The sequence below is a fragment of the Castor canadensis genome, chromosome 5, assembly GCF_047511655.1.
Source record: "Castor canadensis chromosome 5, mCasCan1.hap1v2, whole genome shotgun sequence".
Taxonomy (NCBI): Eukaryota; Metazoa; Chordata; class Mammalia; order Rodentia; family Castoridae; genus Castor; species Castor canadensis.
Genome location: NC_133390.1, coordinates 71,735,354 through 71,754,326, shown reverse-complemented (window position 1 = coordinate 71,754,326; position 18,973 = coordinate 71,735,354). Strand labels below are relative to the sequence as shown.

At 40.8% G+C, this 18,973-nt stretch overlaps 1 protein-coding gene and 1 long non-coding RNA gene across 2 annotated transcripts in view; one reads left to right on the top strand and one right to left on the bottom strand.

Annotated features, from left to right (window-relative positions):
* Positions 1-9,901, bottom strand: part of LOC141423066 (uncharacterized) — a 54,679-nt gene extending 44,778 nt beyond the window's left edge. The window contains exon 1 of the long non-coding RNA XR_012447722.1: positions 9,565-9,901. This is a non-coding gene — a long non-coding RNA (uncharacterized lncRNA). The remainder of the gene's footprint in view (positions 1-9,564) is intronic.
* Ropn1 (rhophilin associated tail protein 1) lies at positions 5,087-15,222 on the top strand. The gene is made up of 5 exons (XM_074072383.1): positions 5,087-5,202; positions 8,234-8,351; positions 9,572-9,733; positions 13,747-13,922; positions 15,156-15,222. Exons 1-5 carry the CDS (start codon positions 5,087-5,089, stop codon positions 15,220-15,222), a joined length of 639 nt encoding a protein of 212 aa, XP_073928484.1.
* The last annotated feature ends 3,751 nt before the right edge of the window (positions 15,223-18,973 follow it).

Sequence of the window (18,973 nt, the reverse complement as noted above, 5' to 3'; positions counted from 1 at the left end):
ATATGTTAATATCAAGAGCCAAAATAGCCAAATGTGGTGGCACACATATGTAATCCCAGAACACAGGAAACAGAGGCAAGAGGACTATGAGGTCAAGGCCAGCCTGGGCTACATAATGAGTTCAAGGCCAGCCTGAGCTACATAGCAAGACCCTGCCTCAAAACACAAGGGATGGGGATGTAACTTAGTGATAGAGAACTTATCTACTGTGTACAAGATTCTAGGTTTGATCCCTAGTGCCACAAAAAAAGTTTTAAACCTATAATGAAGACATAAATCAAGTAATAACTGAAAACTATGATCAAAATTTATCTTTTATTAGATACAAGTAATGATGATGAAAACAATCATACTTTGTTGGGAGAAAATAATGTGAAAAGTAAGAACAAATTAGACTAAAGGAAAAACTAAGTATTAGAAGTGCAGATGCACAAAGCTTATCACTGACAAAAAGTACATTGCAATTAAAGCAACAGTCAGATGGTTTTAATGTGTAATGGGGTGGATGAAAGGGGAGGCCCTATACAAGTGTCTCCAGTGACAGGTGTTACACATAAAACCTTAAGCACAAAAACGGTAACTGTTGAAATCTGGAGGTTTACTGACTATGCCAAACAGTCTCCAAACATAATTTCAAATATATCTTGTGAATGGTTGTAAAATGGTTGTAAATTTTGCATCACTATAAAACATTACAGTCATCAATTCTCATTGCACACCTGTAACCCATTCTCCCATAGCCACTGTAGGGAGCTTAGCTTTGGAGAGCAATAAAAAGCTGGATAGGATGTGATGGTAAAACGTGTACTACAGACAATATTTGATGCTACCCGGGTTTTCTAGGAAAGCACAGTAAGGACCCAAGATGAACCCTGGGAAGGTGCAGTTTGAATAAATGAAAGAACGAGACAGTCACCTCCTAAGAGAAAGACAGTGAGGGGTAAGAGAGTGTCAAGCTTTGTATATATAATTTCTTGCAAAGTGGCCAGAGAAGACTTTGTTGGAAATTTTGTATTAGTAAATAATGGTAGAAAATTTATAGTTTACAATGATAGGCATAAATCATGGAGAACATTGAAAACCAGGATCTGATTGCCATTTTGTAAGCAGAACTCTCTGATCCATTGAAGGCAGTAGAGAAGATAAATCCGGCCACCTGGATAGAAGGGACCAGAGAATGACCCAAGATAGCAACACCAGCTGGGAGACTTTTCAGCTGATGATGAAGGGCTGAACCAGAGAAAAAAAAAGTGGAAATAGAAAGAGATGAATTGACACGTCAAAGGAACTATCAGCAAGGTTTAGTGAGATTCAACAGATTCAAGAGAACAGATGACTCCAGGTCTTTGAAATCAAAGAACTGAAAGAATGGTGGTATCATGTTCAAAAAAATAGCTTGGGGAGCTAGGGTATAGCTCAGTGATAGAGTACTTGCCAGCATGCATCAGACCCTGAGTTCAATCCCCAGCACCACCAAAAAAAATTGGTAGGGTGACTTAATTGGGGATGTACAATGAATTCTAGTGGACGAGTGTCCTGGAGGTAATGGGAAGTGTGAAATAGAAATGCAGGAGAGAGGTCAGAGATGGACAAACAAGGATTATCAACACCATCTTGTAGTAGATGAAGCCATGAGGAGGATGTAAGCTCTCCAAGAAAGCAACAAAGACATGAGCTCAGATGCTGAAGCCTTGGGAACATTGCTGACTCCTGCTCAGCAGGAAGAAGAAAAGTTATGGAAGGAGGCAGAGAAGCAGTGCTGAGGAAAAGAGGAACACAAGAATGGTGCATGTCATCAAAGAAGGAGAACGCTCCAGGAGCCAAGGATGGTCATGTTCAATCTACCACCACCTGCATCAGACTGTGTGAGTGCTCAAACCCTGTCTCTGTTACTTATTAGCTATATGACATTGCTCAAGCTTTAGTCCCTTTCTTAGTTTCACCATCTGTACAATGAGTATAATATACTCTACTTCACAGGGATATCTTGAAGATTAAAAGAGAAATGTATACAGTCTACTTAGCATAACACCTGGCATTTACAAAAGTGCCAATTAATAGATGTAATTGATGACTTTGAAGAGAACAAGAGGATAAAGAGGAGAAAAAATGAAAACGGTTAAAGAACTGAGCATTGAGAAAAGGTAATAGGTATGGAGAGCTTACTAGAGATTTTTTTTGCCCCAAAATTTATAGAGGTCAATGGGTAAAGTAAATGCTTTGCCCAAGTTTTCTTTCTGTAGAAAGAAAGGTTTTCTTTGTTATCTTTATCATGGAATTTTTTTTAGTTTTGGACCATCTTTTCATTAACATGAGGTTTCTGCAAGCTTCAGAACAGAAATCAAGTAATTGCACAACAAATAAGAACTCTCCATATAAAAATACATGGAGACATCAAAATGGTGCAGCCACTGTGGAAACAATACGGCAGTTCCTCTAACAATTCAGTTGAAATTACCATATGATCCCACAATTCTACTTCTGGGTACACACCCAACAGAATTGAAAGCAGGGACTCAAAGAGAAACTTGTTCATCCATGCTCATACAGTATTATTTACAATAGCTAAAATGTGGCAACAAACCAAATGCCCACTGACAGACTAATAGATAAGGAAAAAAAAAAAAGGAACATATGATGGAATATTATGCTGCCTCAAAAAGGAAGGAAAATTTGACAAATGCTACATGGAGGAAACTAGAAGATGTTATGCTAAGTGAAATAATGCCAGACCCAGAAGTACAAAGGCTGTATGATTCTGCTTACATGAGGTATTTATGGTAGTCAAAGTCACACAGATAGAAAGTAAAATTGTGGTTGCCAGGGGAAGAAACTTCAGTGGGTATGAAGTTTCAATTAGAGATAATGAAAAAGTCCTAGAGACGGATGGTGGAGATAGCTGTGCAGCAATGTGAATTTACTTACTGCCATTGAAATATATTCTTAAATGTTAAAAACTTTTATTAAATATTTTGTTATAATAAAAGAATACACACACATACACCATGTGTGTGCACAACATAAGCAAACAAAAGCACTGGCCTTTATGAGATGAAATGGATTGAAGTCATCCAAAAAAACTTGTAAGAGTAACTTTTTAAGTTACATTGCACACATACAAAATCGTACAAAATATGCACAAATATAGGTATAAAATCATGAAATAAACATCTAGGAAGTCACCGTCCAGCTTAAATCCAGAACATTGCTAGCAGTGTTGAGGCCCCTGTGGCATCTCTCTGATGACATTCCTCCCCCACCCACCAGGGGTAATGGCTAACTCTGGATTTATATTTATCAGCTCTTACTCTTTATAACAATATTGTGTGTGTGTGTGTGTGTGTGTGAATTCCCTTTCTCTTTACGGGTTTAGTGTTTGTATTTTATAACTTTTACAACACTTTTATAATACCTCATAAAAAGTCAAGTAGGCAGAGTAAAATTTATACATACTTGACTTTTTTTAAATTTTTGTCTTTGATGGTATTGGGGTTTAAAGTCAGGGCCTTGCGCTGGCTCTTTAGGCATTCCTCCACTTGAGCCACACCTCCAGTCTTTATGCGTTAGGTTATTTTTTGTGATAGGGTCTTTCTTGATTTTTGCCTAGACAATCGTGGGACTGCAATCCTCCTACCTAGCTGGGATCACAGGCTTGCACCACGCCTGGCTTATTTGTTGAGGTAGGGATCTCACTAACTTTATGCCCAGGTTGGCCTCAAAACATGATCCTCCTGATCTCTGCCTCCTGAGTAGCTGGGATCACAGACATGAGCCACCACACCTGGTGTATACTTGACTTTTTATATAATGATTAAAGTTAGTCATTATCATTATCCTCTTCTTCCAAATAAAAGAACATAAAGTAAAAGGTAATGGAGTACCACCGACCTAAGATCAGTTTAGTATCCTGTCTTGGGCATCCCCAACGCTCTTGTTGGTATAAACCTAAACTTAGGTATAGCCCATAGCTACAAACTCTTGGAGGGCTATTTCTCCCCAAACAAGAAGCAGCAATTGATGAAGACGGCTCTTTGTTGCTAACATATACTATAGGCAGATGTTTTCGGTGTACTTTTTCACACTGAGGGTGTGGTCCTTTGGAGGGTCTGAAGTTTAGGCCAGGAGGGAGTCCTTTAGTTTCATTTGCTTTTTGAGGGCCAAGCCCTGGTCTCTTCCCTTCTTGCCTGGCCATTCATCTCCAAAACTAGTTCTTGCCATCCACATTGGCCCCAAGGTCAGCCCTTATCTTTTCACCTCCTCACATATGACTTCGGCTTTATTTATGTGGCCCTTGACGATTTCTCTGACTTCATTCAAGCTCCGCTAGGCAATGTGAAAGATGTTACTGAGGTATGTCTGGCACTTAGGTGTTTTGAAATTGGGGCGGGCCGGGGGGCTCTTCAGTGTTTTAAGTCTGTCTCTTAATTTGTGGTTTATTTGTGCATAGAATTGTATACCATGTGCAGATTTTCATGTTTTATTTCAATATGTTCACTTTCTCTCACAATTAGAGCAGAAAACGGCATGCAGATATAAAGAGTTCATCAAATGACTGTTTAATAATTATTTTTATTTGGAAAGCAGCTAACATCAAATTATCAGAGTAAATTTTGCTATAACTCTTACCCAGCTAATAAGAGTTGAAGTGACAATGAAATCTCCTCATATTGTTAATCTATGATAATTTTAAAAAGGTGAATTGACATGCAAAGACGTTTGTCATGCACCACTGAGTAACAAGCTGCTATGTGTAACCCCATCTTTTATGCATACAAACACGTTTGTATTGTAAACGTTCTGGAAAAAGACATCCAATATTTTGGGGTGATGTGATTAGGGAATATTTATTACTCTTGTTGACCTCTACTTTTTAAATGGCTGTGTGTTTTTTTATGTGAAAGACAGAATTATTTACTACAACAACAACAAAAAGCAGGAATGAGTAATCCACTTTCTAGAATGCTCTGCCTTGTGGGTTAATGGAATCCCCCAAATTAAGAGAGTCAAACAGAGGCTGGGTGACGTCCTGCTCAGGATTGCTTGTCCGGTAATGACTTTTTTCTCCTGTGCATAGGTCAAGTAATCAATGCCTCAGACAGACAAGCAAATATGCATCCCGCCGGAGCTGCCGGAATTGCTGAAGCAATTTACCAAAGCCGCCATCCGGACCCAGCCCCAGGATCTCATCCAATGGGCGGCCGAGTGTGTGTTCCTTCCTCACCTCCAGCCCCTGGGAAGGCGGGGAGGGGAGGGAGCCCATGGGAAACTGAGGACGTGGTCATGGCTGCAGTCACGGAGTCTGGGCTGATTAGCAACGTCTTTGTGATGTTCAGCATATAAATAGATCAAACAGGGTGAGGATGGGATGCACTTCCCTAAGCAAGCCAGACCGAGCATCAGGACGGCAGGCCAACAGGCAAGAGTGGAGCACCGTGTCACACCAGCACACGCCCCCCTACCCAATCTCTGCACCTGTCCCCTGGTCCCAGTGGAAAGAGGGTCTGGGAATCTCCGCGGCAGCTCCTTTCCCGGTTTAAGCCTGCACTCCATGTCACCGCTAGATGGCAGCAGTGCACCTGGAGGGGAGGGTGAGCCCGCGGGGTGGGAGAGGAGGCATCACTCCAAGCTGGTTCACCTTTAATGTGACACCTTTCTCCACGGCTGTGAAAACTCATATTGGTCTGACCAAAGACACTCTTGTCACGTCTTTAGGGAAACTACTGTTATTTTCTTTCGTGTTTCTTTGAGCTGATCCGTCCCTGCAACATAAAGATGTCACAGTCACATGGCATTCTCTCTAGCAGAGTGAGGAAGTCAGGTCCCCTTGGGGGAGCCGCCACAGGCTGCTAAATCGATGAGCTTGCACAGTGGCTTACACAGAAACGCTCCCTTATGACACTGCTTCTTGGACAAACTTGCCTGCCCAAAACTGGGTCACCTGGCTTGGGGCAGGAGGTGGTTGTTTTTACTGTTGGATGATTACCTCCTTAGCAGTGCTTCAGTGGGAAGGGGAAGGAAGGGGGGCTGTGGAGGGGAGGAGTTGAGGTTTAGAGGGAGGTGAGTAGGTGTATTGAGCAGGTGGTGGAAAGAAGTTGGGAAGACACAAAATGCCAACCAAGAGGGCCTTACAGAGTCTCTGGGTAATGCTCTGATGCTCTTGAGCTGGGCCAGGAAGAAGCTTTTAAAATGGAAGGAAAGGAAGCCAGTGGTGCCATAAAAAGAGATGTAAATGGAGCTGCTTTGCCTAGTCGTGAATCCCGTGTAGTTTTCCATTCTAAATTTTATATATTACCTCTAAGACTGTACTTTAGCATCAGAAGAGTAATTTCTTTTGGCATAGCCAGACAGATTGTTTTATTCTATATGATAGTTTAAAACTCCTTTTTATTGTTCTTGTGCTACTGCATTATAGTAAGAAAAATGAAATTTCTTGATATTGTCCCTGACATTTATGGAAGAAAATATTTCACTATTGTAGCCTGCTTGCTCCATATTGTATGATGTGTTATAAATTGTTTAGACATCCATGAAAGATCAGTTTGTATGACCTAAGAACACTCTGCATCTTATTTAGACATGAAAAGCACTTATTGGATCATTTCACATGACTTACAAACTTGTAGCATTTTAGAGGATAAAACAACGTATTTCCAAGACACGATATGTATGTTACTCATTGCAACAAGAATTTCCCTACATATGTCCCATCAATGAAGAAACCGCCTACCAGGCATCAGGACACATATACTTATTTGTCCCATATGTAGGCATGGGTGATAACACAAACTTAACCACACGTAATTGTTCACTTGCAAGTGAAGTCAGTGTCCCAGAGAACTAAATCTGTGACGATAACTTCATTTTCATGTCCTCTCACCAATTCCACTAAAAAGTCAAATGACGTATTGGAGCGTGCTGAGTCTCCACCTGGGCAGACATTTCTGTAAAACAAGGTGCTGTGGTATTGTTCCTCCCATTTACATCACCCACATGTGGTTATTTATAACTGAGGCCCCAACACTGACCTGTCTACAGAGGTTTCTCATGCATATTGTCAATGGTGCCCGTGAAGTATGTCTTCTGCCCTTCCTACTGATGACCTCCAATGGGGGTGGACTACAAGGTACTAGTTTAGTCGGTGTAATTTTAGTTCTGATTGCTCTGTCTTAGGCAATAGTTAGCTTTATTGTATGACTTGACCTTAAAGTGGGATCTAACAAAAATTCCCTCTAACCCAAGTGCCACCAAAAAATCTTTCTGTATTATTTTTATGTTATCTGGCTCTAGAGAAAGTAATGAGGAGTGGGCAGCAGGGAGAGGAAGAAGTTTGTGATTCAGGGATAGTCAGTAGCAAGCTTTTTGATGGAGACAGACCTTCCCGCACAGCATCCATGACCCACAAGTCAGTTGCTTGTGCCCACTCCCTGATTCAAGCAGCCTCCTTCTATCTTGTGCCAGTCCTAAAACAGGACTCAGTCTGTCTGCCACATTGCCTCCCAAAAGTCCATTCCACAAAGCAGTGAGGAGCAGGTGTGGTTTACTAAAAACTTCGAGGGAAGAAAGAAAAGGGTTTAGCTTCATACATGCTTATATAAAGTTGTCTCCAAACTTCATTGACTTGTCTTCACAAGCCTCTTTTAGTGCCCTGCCTACCTTTTCTGCTTCCTTACCATGGAAGCCCCAGGCCTCACTATCTCCAGTCAGAAACCCTTCTTCACTCATCCTGGGAGCCTCATTACCTCCTCCCTTCTCATGCAAGTCACTTAAGCCTCTCCCAATTTCTCTTCGCCACCCACTGCTTAATACATACATATGTATATTATATATATATATATATATATATATACACACACACACACACACACACATATATATATATATCTCCTAGGGTATGTATGTCTATGTATATATATAAAACACTTAGGGGGGATGGTTGGAAAAAAGAAAAAACCTGATCAAATATGCCCCAGAGAATTGCATACCAAACTGTTGTTAGTTATTCCTCATCCTTAAAGAGGAATAAAACTTTTTATTCCTTAAAGCATTCTCTATTCCTTAAGTGGAAAGTAACACAATCAGGCTTTTCTGTATGCAAATGATCTAAGCAGAGTCTAAACTAAATACTTAACAAATGTTCTTTCCTCTCCCTTTTCCCTCTGGAAGGGAATTTCTAAAGCAGCCAGAGGCCACTGAAGAATGGGACACTCACCTACTCACAAATTTTTTCTTGCAGGTATTTTGGGACTATGTCCCGTGGAGAGATTCCTCCAGTGAGAGAGCGGTCTGAGCGAGTTGCTTTGTCCAGCTGGGCAGAGCTAACACCTGAGCTGTTAAAGATCCTGCATTCTCGGGTAAGAAGTGTTGAGGCTGAGTGGGTACAAAGGTTGTCTGTCTCCTGCCAGTCACTCAGCACTACCCTGAAGTTCACTAAACCGTGAGTTGAAAGTAAATCATCCCTTGGGGAAACAGGAATCACTCTGGAAAAGGCTGAAGGATGACTATCATGGGATGGCTATGATTCCCCCTGAGTTGGCCAAAGGTCCAGGGGCTCAAGACAATGCTAACGTCTTCTATCCTTAAAAGTGCAGGCCTGCAGTCTCCCAACAGTGACGGTGTCTCCCTGATGAATGAAGACCATGAGATGAGGCCAGTTGCAGTTTGGGGAGGGACATACTGTAGCTCCCTCACTATCCCACATGCAGACACAATCTAGCTTTCAGGGAAAACCTCTTATCTCCTCAGCAACATCATCCTGGGAGTTGCCTAGTGACCAAAAGAGAATGGACTGGCTTGAGAAGATCTGTGGTTTGGCCAATTCCAGGAAACATGACTGAGCACCACCATTCCCTGTGTTAGATCTGAGACAACAGGGTTTGTGGTGACTCAGGACTGACTTGGGCAACTACCTCCATCCCAGAGGCTTAACATTTCATTAGAATCGGAGGACTGGGAGAGATGGTTAGGGTGCTTCATTGGACCTCTACACCCTCATTGTATCACTGACCACAACCAGCCATTGCCTCCCAGTCTCCTTTTAACTGCCAAGTCCCTTGTGCAGTAAACATGGCAGAGCTCTAAAGATCAAGCAACATTAGGCGTCCAGCCTAAACACCTAGGAATCAGCAATGTACCCTGTATCATCCTGAGAAAACAGGAGGGATGCTCTTGAGGTCTAGTGCAAAGAATTCAGTGGAGCAGGAAGGCAAGAGACCAATGTCTCATTCTCATTTTGCCACTTATTAATGGTCTTGGGCAAGTCTTCTACCTGTTGGTTCTGTTTTCAGGCTGTCCTATCTACCATATAAGGACAACCTAGGAATAAAACCAGAGATCATAAATGTATCAGGACCACATTTAAATGTGATGTAAATAAATCTTTCCCATAATTCTGATATCAGGAGTTAAAAATATTAAATTATTATCTCACTGTACTCTACACTAGGCCTTGCAAAGAAAATGCCAAACAGTGTCTCCTGACCTCCCTAATGCCCCCTCCCACTCTTTAGTTGGGAGAACTCGAGGCATCTCTCCTCCTCTCCTTTATCTGTTGTATCTATACCCTACCTTGCAGGTTGCTGGCAGACTGATCATTCATGCAGATGAGCTGGCCCAGATGTGGAAGGTGCTGAACCTCCCAACAGATCTGTTTAACAGTGTGATGAATGTGGGTCGCTTCACGGAGGAGATTGAGTGGCTGAAGTTTTTAGCCCTTGCTTGTAGCTCTCTTGGAGTTGTAAGTTGGCTTTTTTGTTCTGTTCCTTCAGAGAAAATCTCTGTCTGGGCCTAGAAGGGTGACACAAGTCAACTCTTCAGGGGTGATGATGAGTGTACTACTTTTGTATCTTCTTCTCCCCTCTGAATTAAGGTCATTTCTATGTTCATCAGCCAAGACACAGGAGCTAGGAGAAGAGAGAGAAAACTAGCATTAGGCTCTAGGGAGAGTTGACCAAAGTATGGCTTTTGGATTATTTATGAATTTCAATCATTTCCCAGACTTTTCATTCCACTTTATTCCCTTTATTCATAATCCCCAGGGATAACCTAGAGCTACTTGTAGAATAAGACTTGCTTACTTCTGAGTTCCAGACACCTAGACAGTATACCAATAGAGACTTTTTTTAAAAAAGGCTCAGCCTTATAGAAAAACTATTAGATAAACATAATTGCATGCAAAAATCAAAGAAAGCAAGAGAAGAGATGAGGCTATTTCTAGAATTGCAGTCATGACATCACCATGGATGCAGGATATTCATACAAATTCATGCCTTTTCCAAATTTGTCTTGTTTGACAAATTGGAAAAGCTATTTTCCTGTTTGGAAGAAAAAGATGCTAAAACCAGCTTTTATTTATATATATATAGATACATATATAAATAAAGTTTTATATATATATACATATATATGTGTGTGTGTATATATATATATATATATATATATATATATATATATATATATATAGCTTAGGTGTCTACTGTGTGGTCTCAATCTTGTTTATCACTGTCATAATGACTTATAGGAAAATGAATTGGACATATACTTTTAAAAAATCTCTGAAATATACATACATGTTTAACAGTTAATGAAGAAATCACTGCCTCTGCTCAAACCACAGTGTATGAAAAGGTAGTTTGAATCATTAGCTCATCCAGACATGGTCTTGTTCTTGCTTCTTAAATATGCTTGGGACACACATTTGACATTTTTGAGTAAATTTTATCAGAAATATTGTATTCCATGTTTTTCCCTGCAACCTTCATCAGAATAACTTCTTTAGAGAGATGGAAAAGAGGGAATATTTGTGGTTGCTTTTTTCTTCATTGTCCTTTATAGCAACATTATATAATCAGTAAATTAGTCTCCTCCAAAGAGAAAGCGAACACATAGCAGAAGTAAGTGAGTTCACTTCTGTGAAAAAAAGCCTGAAGGATTAGAGGAAATCACAAAAATGAGAATTTAATAAAAATGGCACATTTTATTAAATTTTCACAGGGCTATGAGATTTTTGGAGGAAAAACTATACCTTTTAATTTTATCTATAGTAATCTCTGATTTTCTTGATCTACCCTACCCACAAAGGATAGAGTAAGAAAATAAGTCAATTGGAGCCAATCTAGAAGGTTAGTCCAATGCAATAACTGAAATAGCCAACAGGTAACTTGCCCTGTCTCTCAGCTTTCTTCTCATCACTCTCTTTTCTCCAAGGTGGTGACTGAGTGTATAAGGAAAGGGGTGACCTAGCACCTCAAGAATAGCCACATTAAGGGGTCCCCACATCCCTGGGTCTTCTTCAGTCCCTCTGGTCTCCTTGGCAATGCTGCTACCTGTCTGGTAAAGCATGACAAAGCCCCCCACTTACTCATCTCAGGTCTCACTAGTGCAGGGGCCTCCAGGAGTCCGTGCCATACTGTCCTCATCTGTTTCCTGGCTTGGGTGGTCTACTTCACAGCCCCTCATCACTGTGTGAGATGTCTGGGTTATCCCCTTGTCCCAATACCTCACAGTAGCCAAGAGTAATTTTGGAAAGCCAAACTCAAACTCTCTTTGTGCTTAGCACACTGTGCAGCTGCTAGATTTGGTCTAATATGCCTGCTGCCCAAACTGAGGAGAACTATGAAATGAGCTGTGTCTTTGTACTTCTCTTCTAAATTTAGGAAATTAGATTGAGTGTCCCATAAGGTTCTTTCACCTCTAACAGGCACCTTCTCTGCTTCCAAGACATCCTGATGCCTCCTCCAATTCTGAGAGATCCTCAGATACCTGACTTTTCCCCTCACCATCCCCATGAAAGGACACCTAGAGATGAAGTCAGTGTGGTGGTCTAATCTATGAAAAAAGGATACTCAGTGAATTGAGGAATCGATAGTCTATACCTATTTGTATCATGTTGGATTGTTTCTGGGAACTTAAACGTAGGGTTGGTGTGTGCTATGGTCCAAAAATTTATGTCCCCACACCCCTCTAAATTCATATATGTTGAAATCTACCCCCAAGGTGAGAATATTAGAAGGTGGGGTCTTTGAGGAGCGATTTGGTCAAGGAGAGACCCCTCATTCTCTTTTAAAAGAGAATCAAAGGAGTCTATTTGCCCCTTCCACCATGTGAACACACAGTAGGAAGGTGTCATCTATAAAAGATGGGGTGCTGACCTAATCTCATACTCAGGTCTTTCCATCCCCACTGACAGCCTCAGTTGTGCCTGCCCTCCCACACCCACTGAGTGGAAGTGCCTGTAATTATGTCTTGTGCAGTGATTCACAATGTTGCTAATGGGAGGGCCTTGTGAAACTGACTGTTACAAATCCAAATTTTCCTTGGCATCTTGTGATTTATCATTTAAAACTTATTCTACATTGAAGATTCTTTTTCATAAAATAACAATGTTTGTTAGGTGGAAATAAAATTTAACTAATAACTCAATAATTAATTGATGCAAAGTATATTTAATTACATTGTCATCAAGTAAGATTGCCACTCTAGGACAAGTTTATTCACATCCTCATATGCCTCCTGACATACAATTCATTCCCCTGGGAATGAATTCACACCACAGTGAAAGAAGTTCTTGACAGACACTTGTCACATTCAGGGAGAAGACAAGAGCAGAGCATCAAATATCAACTGCCACAGAAGATCACCTCTCCTCTGGCCAACCACGGGAGGGGAGAGGGAATAGGAGCTGCTTGTTCATCCACCTGGTCACACCTTCTTCACCACTCAGGACTAAAATTTTATTAATTCCTGGATGGTGTGTGTGGAATCTGTGCATTGTCACCATCAAGATATATATGCTGATGCTGAGCTGTCTTTGCTAATTCAGAGCCAAACAGTCTTTTCCTTGAGTCATTCATTTTCTTTACCTTATCATTTCACAACTCTTTGACTTATGAAACTTATGCAAAGGCTAGGTTTATTTAAAGACAGGATCAGTTCTGAATACCATCCTTCAATATTCAAGTTTCATTGTAAGTTTTTGCTTCTCTTGTAACCCTTTATTACTTTTTTCTTCTTAGTCTCGTCCCTCTCCTCTCCTCCCCATCCTCCCCTCATTTCTTTCCCTTCCCTTTCCTTCCCTTCCCTTCCCTTCTCTCCCCTCCTCTCTTCTCCTCTCTGCATGTTGAGCACATGCTCACTGATGAGCTACCCCACCTGTCCTCTGTACCAACTCTTTTATTATTAAAACTTCTGACACTCATCTACTAATTTTTCCCTAGCAACAACTGGGTTAAGATTATGCAATAAAAAGCACTAGATGATTTTACTTAGATGGAAAGATTAGCTTCATCTTGCAGTTCAGTACCATTTTCCCAGCATCCAGGCCTCCAATCTTCCTTCTCTTATCCTTTTTTCCTACTGTGGCTTTGCCCCAAGAATCTTGCTGGAATACATAGGCTAGAGAAATGACCTCAACCCTTAGATAACATGGAGGTCAATAACAAGAAATAATTCTAATTTTATAGAATGTAAAATCAATCCTCCATTAGTGAGGTTATTCTGATTAAAGTAACAAACATCTTAAAGTATTTAGCAGTTTATAAATTTAATTCCTTGAGAGTAGCCCTCCAATACAGAAAGAAAAGATACCTAGTAGATATTTTTAGAATGAATTAAGTGATTCTTAAGTGTAAAAGTGTTAAACTTTCTAGAATCTCAAATCATTCCCACTTCATTTTATAAGAGTAATATTTCTTTTTTGTATCTAAACTGAAAGAATTGACTTTCTATTCTTTGTGTCTCATGGTTTTATAGACCATTGCCAAAACGCTCAAGATAGTGTGTGAAGTTTTGTCCTGTGACCATGACGGAGGACCTCCCCGGATCCCTTTCAGCACCTTCCAGTTTCTCTACACATATATCGCGGAAGTGGATGGGGAGATCTCTGCATCCCATGTCAGCAGAATGCTTAACTACATTGAACATGAAGTGTAAGGAAACTTGTAGCAGTTGGGGGGAAGCTATACTGGGGGAAAAGATCTAGCACGTAAGTTATAGTGAGGCTGCTATAAACAGTTCCCAACTTAAATGACTTGATCTATGATTTTTCAATCTTATGGTGGTACAAAAACACTATCCATTCAGTAGAAATTAAATTAAACTTCGGTCATTTCCTGGGCTAGTGATATGCAGTCCAATTATCTCTCAAAATGCTGACATCAGTAGGGAACCATGGCTCCCAGTCAGCCTCGCAGTCCCAAGGGGAAACAACTAGCAGACAGTTGCTAAGCCAGGATTTTGGTAGGTTATATGTACTAACTTATATTTTCAATTAATAATGTGCTTATTGGGAAGTTACCCCATCATTAAGTCAGAGATCATCTGTACGTTTTGCTGATCTGGGAACACAGAAATATTATGAGAACTATGAAATATGAATCAAAAAGATAAGGAAGAGGAAAGTAAAGAATGGTATAGGACAGTGATTGTGGAGAGCTCCTGAGACCAGCAGCAGTAGCAGCAGCAGCTGGGAACATGTTAGAGATGAAAATCCCAGGCTGCACCCTGGACTTAGAAAGTTGTGTCTTCATCTGTGTTTTAACAAGCCTCCCAGGAGCCTCTGGTTCAGCTCAGGTTTCACCTCTGGAGTAGGAAGTTCTATGTATGTATATGTATATGTTTTTCTGTATGCCTGTAGGAGTACATGTAGGCCTTTCTGTGTGTGTGTGTGTGTGTGTGTGTGTGTGTGTGTGTGTGTGCATTTGGGTCTGTATATGAGGAGCAGGAGATCAAGAATTAAGAGAAAAGGGACTGGGCAAGGAAGCATGCTGCTGTAATGCCACTTTCTCAAGAGGCAGAGATTGGGAGGATCCTGGATCAAGACCATCCTGGGAAAAAAGTTAGACCCCATCTTAACAATAAGCTGGGTATGGTGGTGCATATCCATGATCCCAGCTACATAGGAGGTATAGGTAAGAGAATTGTGGTTCCAGACTGGCCAGAACAAAAAGTGAGAACTATATGAAAAATAACTGAAGCAAAAAAGGGCTGCAGGGGTTGGCTCACACCTAAGTTCATACCCCAAAAGAAAAAAAAAAGTGAAAAGGAAAAGAGGTAATAAGGCAGCTGCAGAAGGAATTTGGAGTGAGAGAATACTTGTATATTGTCTTTCTTAAGATTAACTGTTTACTTGACTAATCCCAGGTATCTATTTTCCCAAACAGAATTGGTCCTGATGGTTTAATCAAGGTGAATGACTTTACCCAAAATCCCAGGGTTCGGCTGGAATAAAAAGCACAATTTTGGCAATTTTAAAGGAAGATACAGAGATGATGTTACTTCAGAATGGCTGAAACCCATACACCATCCAAAGTCAATTTTCTTGTACAACTGGTACACACTAATAAACAATTAGGCAAACATATGAAATCAGAAATGTGTGGAATTAAGATGTGAAATTGTTGAGACAAGACACCTTTGTTACTAGGAGATTAGTATTCTTCCCACACAGACATTGAGTAAAAGAGGCTGACAAAGCACGGATAGAAAATGAATCTCAAGTCAAAACCAGACTTACTTTTTAAAAGAGAGAGAATGCTTTTAAAAGGGAGGAAAATTTTTAACATTTTGCGATTGTTAGGTGTAATTTAGATGAGTATCTTTTACATGGTTGATCAGATTTGTACATGTTTAACACTCCATTTGTTGGTACTAAGTTAGTCATTCATTTATTTACTCACCTATAGTTTTTGAGATTATCCATGTGCCAAGAAAAGGGTTGCCACATAAAACATAGAACATTCTTTGAAATTGAATTTCAGAAAAATAGTAAAAATTTTAGTGGTTGGTTTTGTGAAACCTGGAAACCCTAGCCATGAGCTAAACTGGCTTCTGGGCATATACAGGTTAATCATACCTGAATTCTTCCCTCAAGCAGCTTAGACTCTAACATTAAGATAGAAAGGTAAATCCCTTGAATGCAAGTGATCCTGGGAAACACTAATAAGAATGTTCCAAAAATCAGTATTTCAACAGATCTGTTGTGAGCCGATGTTGAGAGTTTTTGCCTCCACAGGCCAAAGAATTGGCTCGTGAGGCAGTGGATTGACTAGTAGGATTTATTAGAAAAAGAACTGCAGCTAGAGCAGTGCAGTGGAGTCCAGAAACCGGTGGCTCCCTGCTGAGGTGAAGGCTGGGGCTTTTTATGGATGCTTTAAGTCTGGGTTAGGGTAAAGGTTAGGTGGGCTCTTTCCACTGGCCGTGGATTTGTGCACGCGTTCTCTCCTCAGTGAGCTGGTCTGTTTGCGCTTATTGGTGGGAAACAATTTTGACATCTATCAGCCCTGTGGCAGATTTATGAGACCACGTATCTCTTCTTCAGGGTGCAAGGCTCATAGTGATGAGGAAACCCTGAGAAAGATCAAAGTTAGGGAAAGGATCAAAGACGAGTAAAAACCTTGCTGGGGCCCCCGCATGCAACTATCCCCCCAGAAACTGCAGATGGCCTTCGTCCACAGCTGTGCTGACATGATGTATTGTAACCTTGAACAGCTAACTGCCAAGTCTGCTTCTGCACTCCCTGCTTGCTTGCTGCAGCTTTTTTAGATATAAAAACTCCAACCACCCTGAGCTTGAGGCAGCGCCCTTTTGGAGATATCCAGGTGCTGGCCCGCTAGCCAGCACCTAGCATAATAAACTTCCTTTCCTCTACCTGGGTTTGAGTCTTGTTCTCACTTGTCAGTCATACTTTCTATACCGTTCCTGCAACAATAGTGCTCTCCATGAGGGATGGGATACTGACTCATCTGTCCTTTAGGTTCCCAGACCCAACAGATCCATTTCAGTAGACTTTTCTAAAACACTGCATATGTAATGGGACCCTCTAAGAAAATCCCAATTGAGAACAAGTCCTTCTGACTAGGTCTTAAGGAATTTTCTCTCTCAAAGGAAGCAGATAGGATGAACAGACTATAATAATTCTTAACACCAAGTGTGTCAAGGTCATTTGTAATATTATCCCCCTCCCTTAAAAGTTTTTTCTTAAAAATCACACTAGCTCTACATAAACTGTGAAGAAATTTGTCTATTCGTGTCTCAATAAGGTAAGAGGAGATTGTGATGGGAACTCACCATGCCTTGATCTCTGTGTAGAGTAAAACAATGAAAGAGGCTAAAACAAATTCTTTTCCCAGAATTGCTGGGCTGGGCCTACATGGGGTGAGCAACAACTAATCCTGCCAGCTGCCTGCCTTCCTAGCCAATGTGGCCTGTCATTTCTAGCCACTTTGGGACCTAAGGTTGTTTGAAAGGCTGAAGCCTGAAGGTGAAACCTGGTCCTATAATGAATCAGGATTAGAGAATGAATGAAAGCTTTTAACCTGCCTCAGTTTCTTAGCATCTCTCAATTTCTCTCTCACTGTGACCAAAGAATTGAAGTATGTTAATGCCTAGGAGTAGAGAGAGAAAGGGAGCAGAGGGACAACTGTAATTTATAAGACCCTAGAATAACAAATTAAGTTCATAAATATAACAAGGAAAGGGTCCTTGTACATTTTGGGAAATGAGATTGAAATCAGAAACTCAATCTTAGTAGCCCTGAGCACAATCTTTCAAGGGTGAGGTTAACGAAATTCCAGCCATCAAAGTATGCATCAGAAATTATTGATGGTTCTGTAACCATCAGTTGTGACTAAGCACAACCAGCAACACCATTGTTGTACCACCAAATGCTCATCTTCTAAGCCAACAGTTGGTGTCCACCATTCTCCTTCTTGTGTCAATGCTTCCTCTAAACTATTACTTTTGCTAAGTCACCAGCACTCATCAGAATTGCAGCCCCCACAGAACATCTGCCAAGTCATTCTGCTTCAGCACTTACCCCAAGGGTTGAAAGCAGCTTTGCCCTCCACTGGTACTATGCCAAATTAATATCAAAAATGCTATGATAATGATCACAGCCAATATTTATTAAGCATTTACTATGTTCAAGCAACCATGTACAATACTTTACATGCATTTCCAAATTTTTCTTTGCAACCAGACCTTATGTAGGTAGTGTTGTTAGAGAAATTGTTCAATGCACAGGTAAGAATTTGAGTTCAGATCTGACTCCAAAGCTGTGCTGCCTTCTTTTTTGCTAAATGTCTATCTAGGTATGGGATTCCCCCCTGAAGGAATCCCAGAGACAGGGATTTAAGTGCAAATAGTTTATATGGGAGGCAATCCTAGGAACAGTGAGAATGGAGGAGGGAAGGATAAAGGAATGCTGAGGGAAAAATCAGTTATCCCTGGACTCCAACACCGCTGGGAAGTCCTGGAAGACTGTGTAGAATACGTCTCAGAGCTATCGCAGTCTGGGGTGAGGAAGCCTTCCACCATTGTCTAACAGCTGCTTCCTCACCAACTCCCCGTCATGTCTGAGGGCTGCTAGAGCCAGAGGCATTAACATTCTGCATTTCTGGCTTGCCTGTTCTTGCTCCTTTTCCTTCAGAAAATGACTCTCAGGTAGCAAGTCATAAGAATACATAAGTAGCCACCAGCATCTACCACTATGCTTCACAGAGATTTTAATAAAGTTTTAACATTTTAATCGCTTATTGCTTTTCTCCTTGAGGCAGGCATAAGTCTATGGGGGCTTCAGAGCAATAAGTGACTGACATGGTGCTGTATTAAAAATTCACACCTGACCCACAAACTTGGCTCATTGTTCCCAACCAACTGTTTCTTCCTTATGATAAGATCATTCCAAGGGTTTTCTTGATCTTTGTTGCCAAGAGACCCTTGTCAGACCATCGCACTGGCTTTTATATCATGCCCAGCAATAGCCGAATCCTAGCATGACCTCAGTTAAGCTGTCAAACTAAGATCCTTGTAACAGATGGTTTGTATTTTTCTCTTAAAAAAAAATTCAGGAAGCAATAAAACCAGGATTTTATAAAGAAAAAGAAGTGGGCTCTTTCTTTCCTAAATTAAGCTATTTTGATTAAAGTGAAGGCTGCAGATACATTCAAAGCTTCAGTGGAAAATGCAAAGATCATGGTTC

Bases quoted from the DNA above. Each gene is read 5' to 3' on its own strand.
- Ropn1 (XM_074072383.1), top strand. From the start codon at position 5,087: ATGCCTCAGACAGACAAGCAAATATGCATCCCGCCGGAGCTGCCGGAA. The intron at 8,352-9,571 runs GTAAGAAGTGTT...CCTACCTTGCAG, and splicing joins TAAAGATCCTGCATTCTCGG to GTTGCTGGCAGACTGATCAT. The intron at 13,923-15,155 runs GTAAGGAAACTT...TTTCCCAAACAG, and splicing joins AACTACATTGAACATGAAGT to AATTGGTCCTGATGGTTTAA.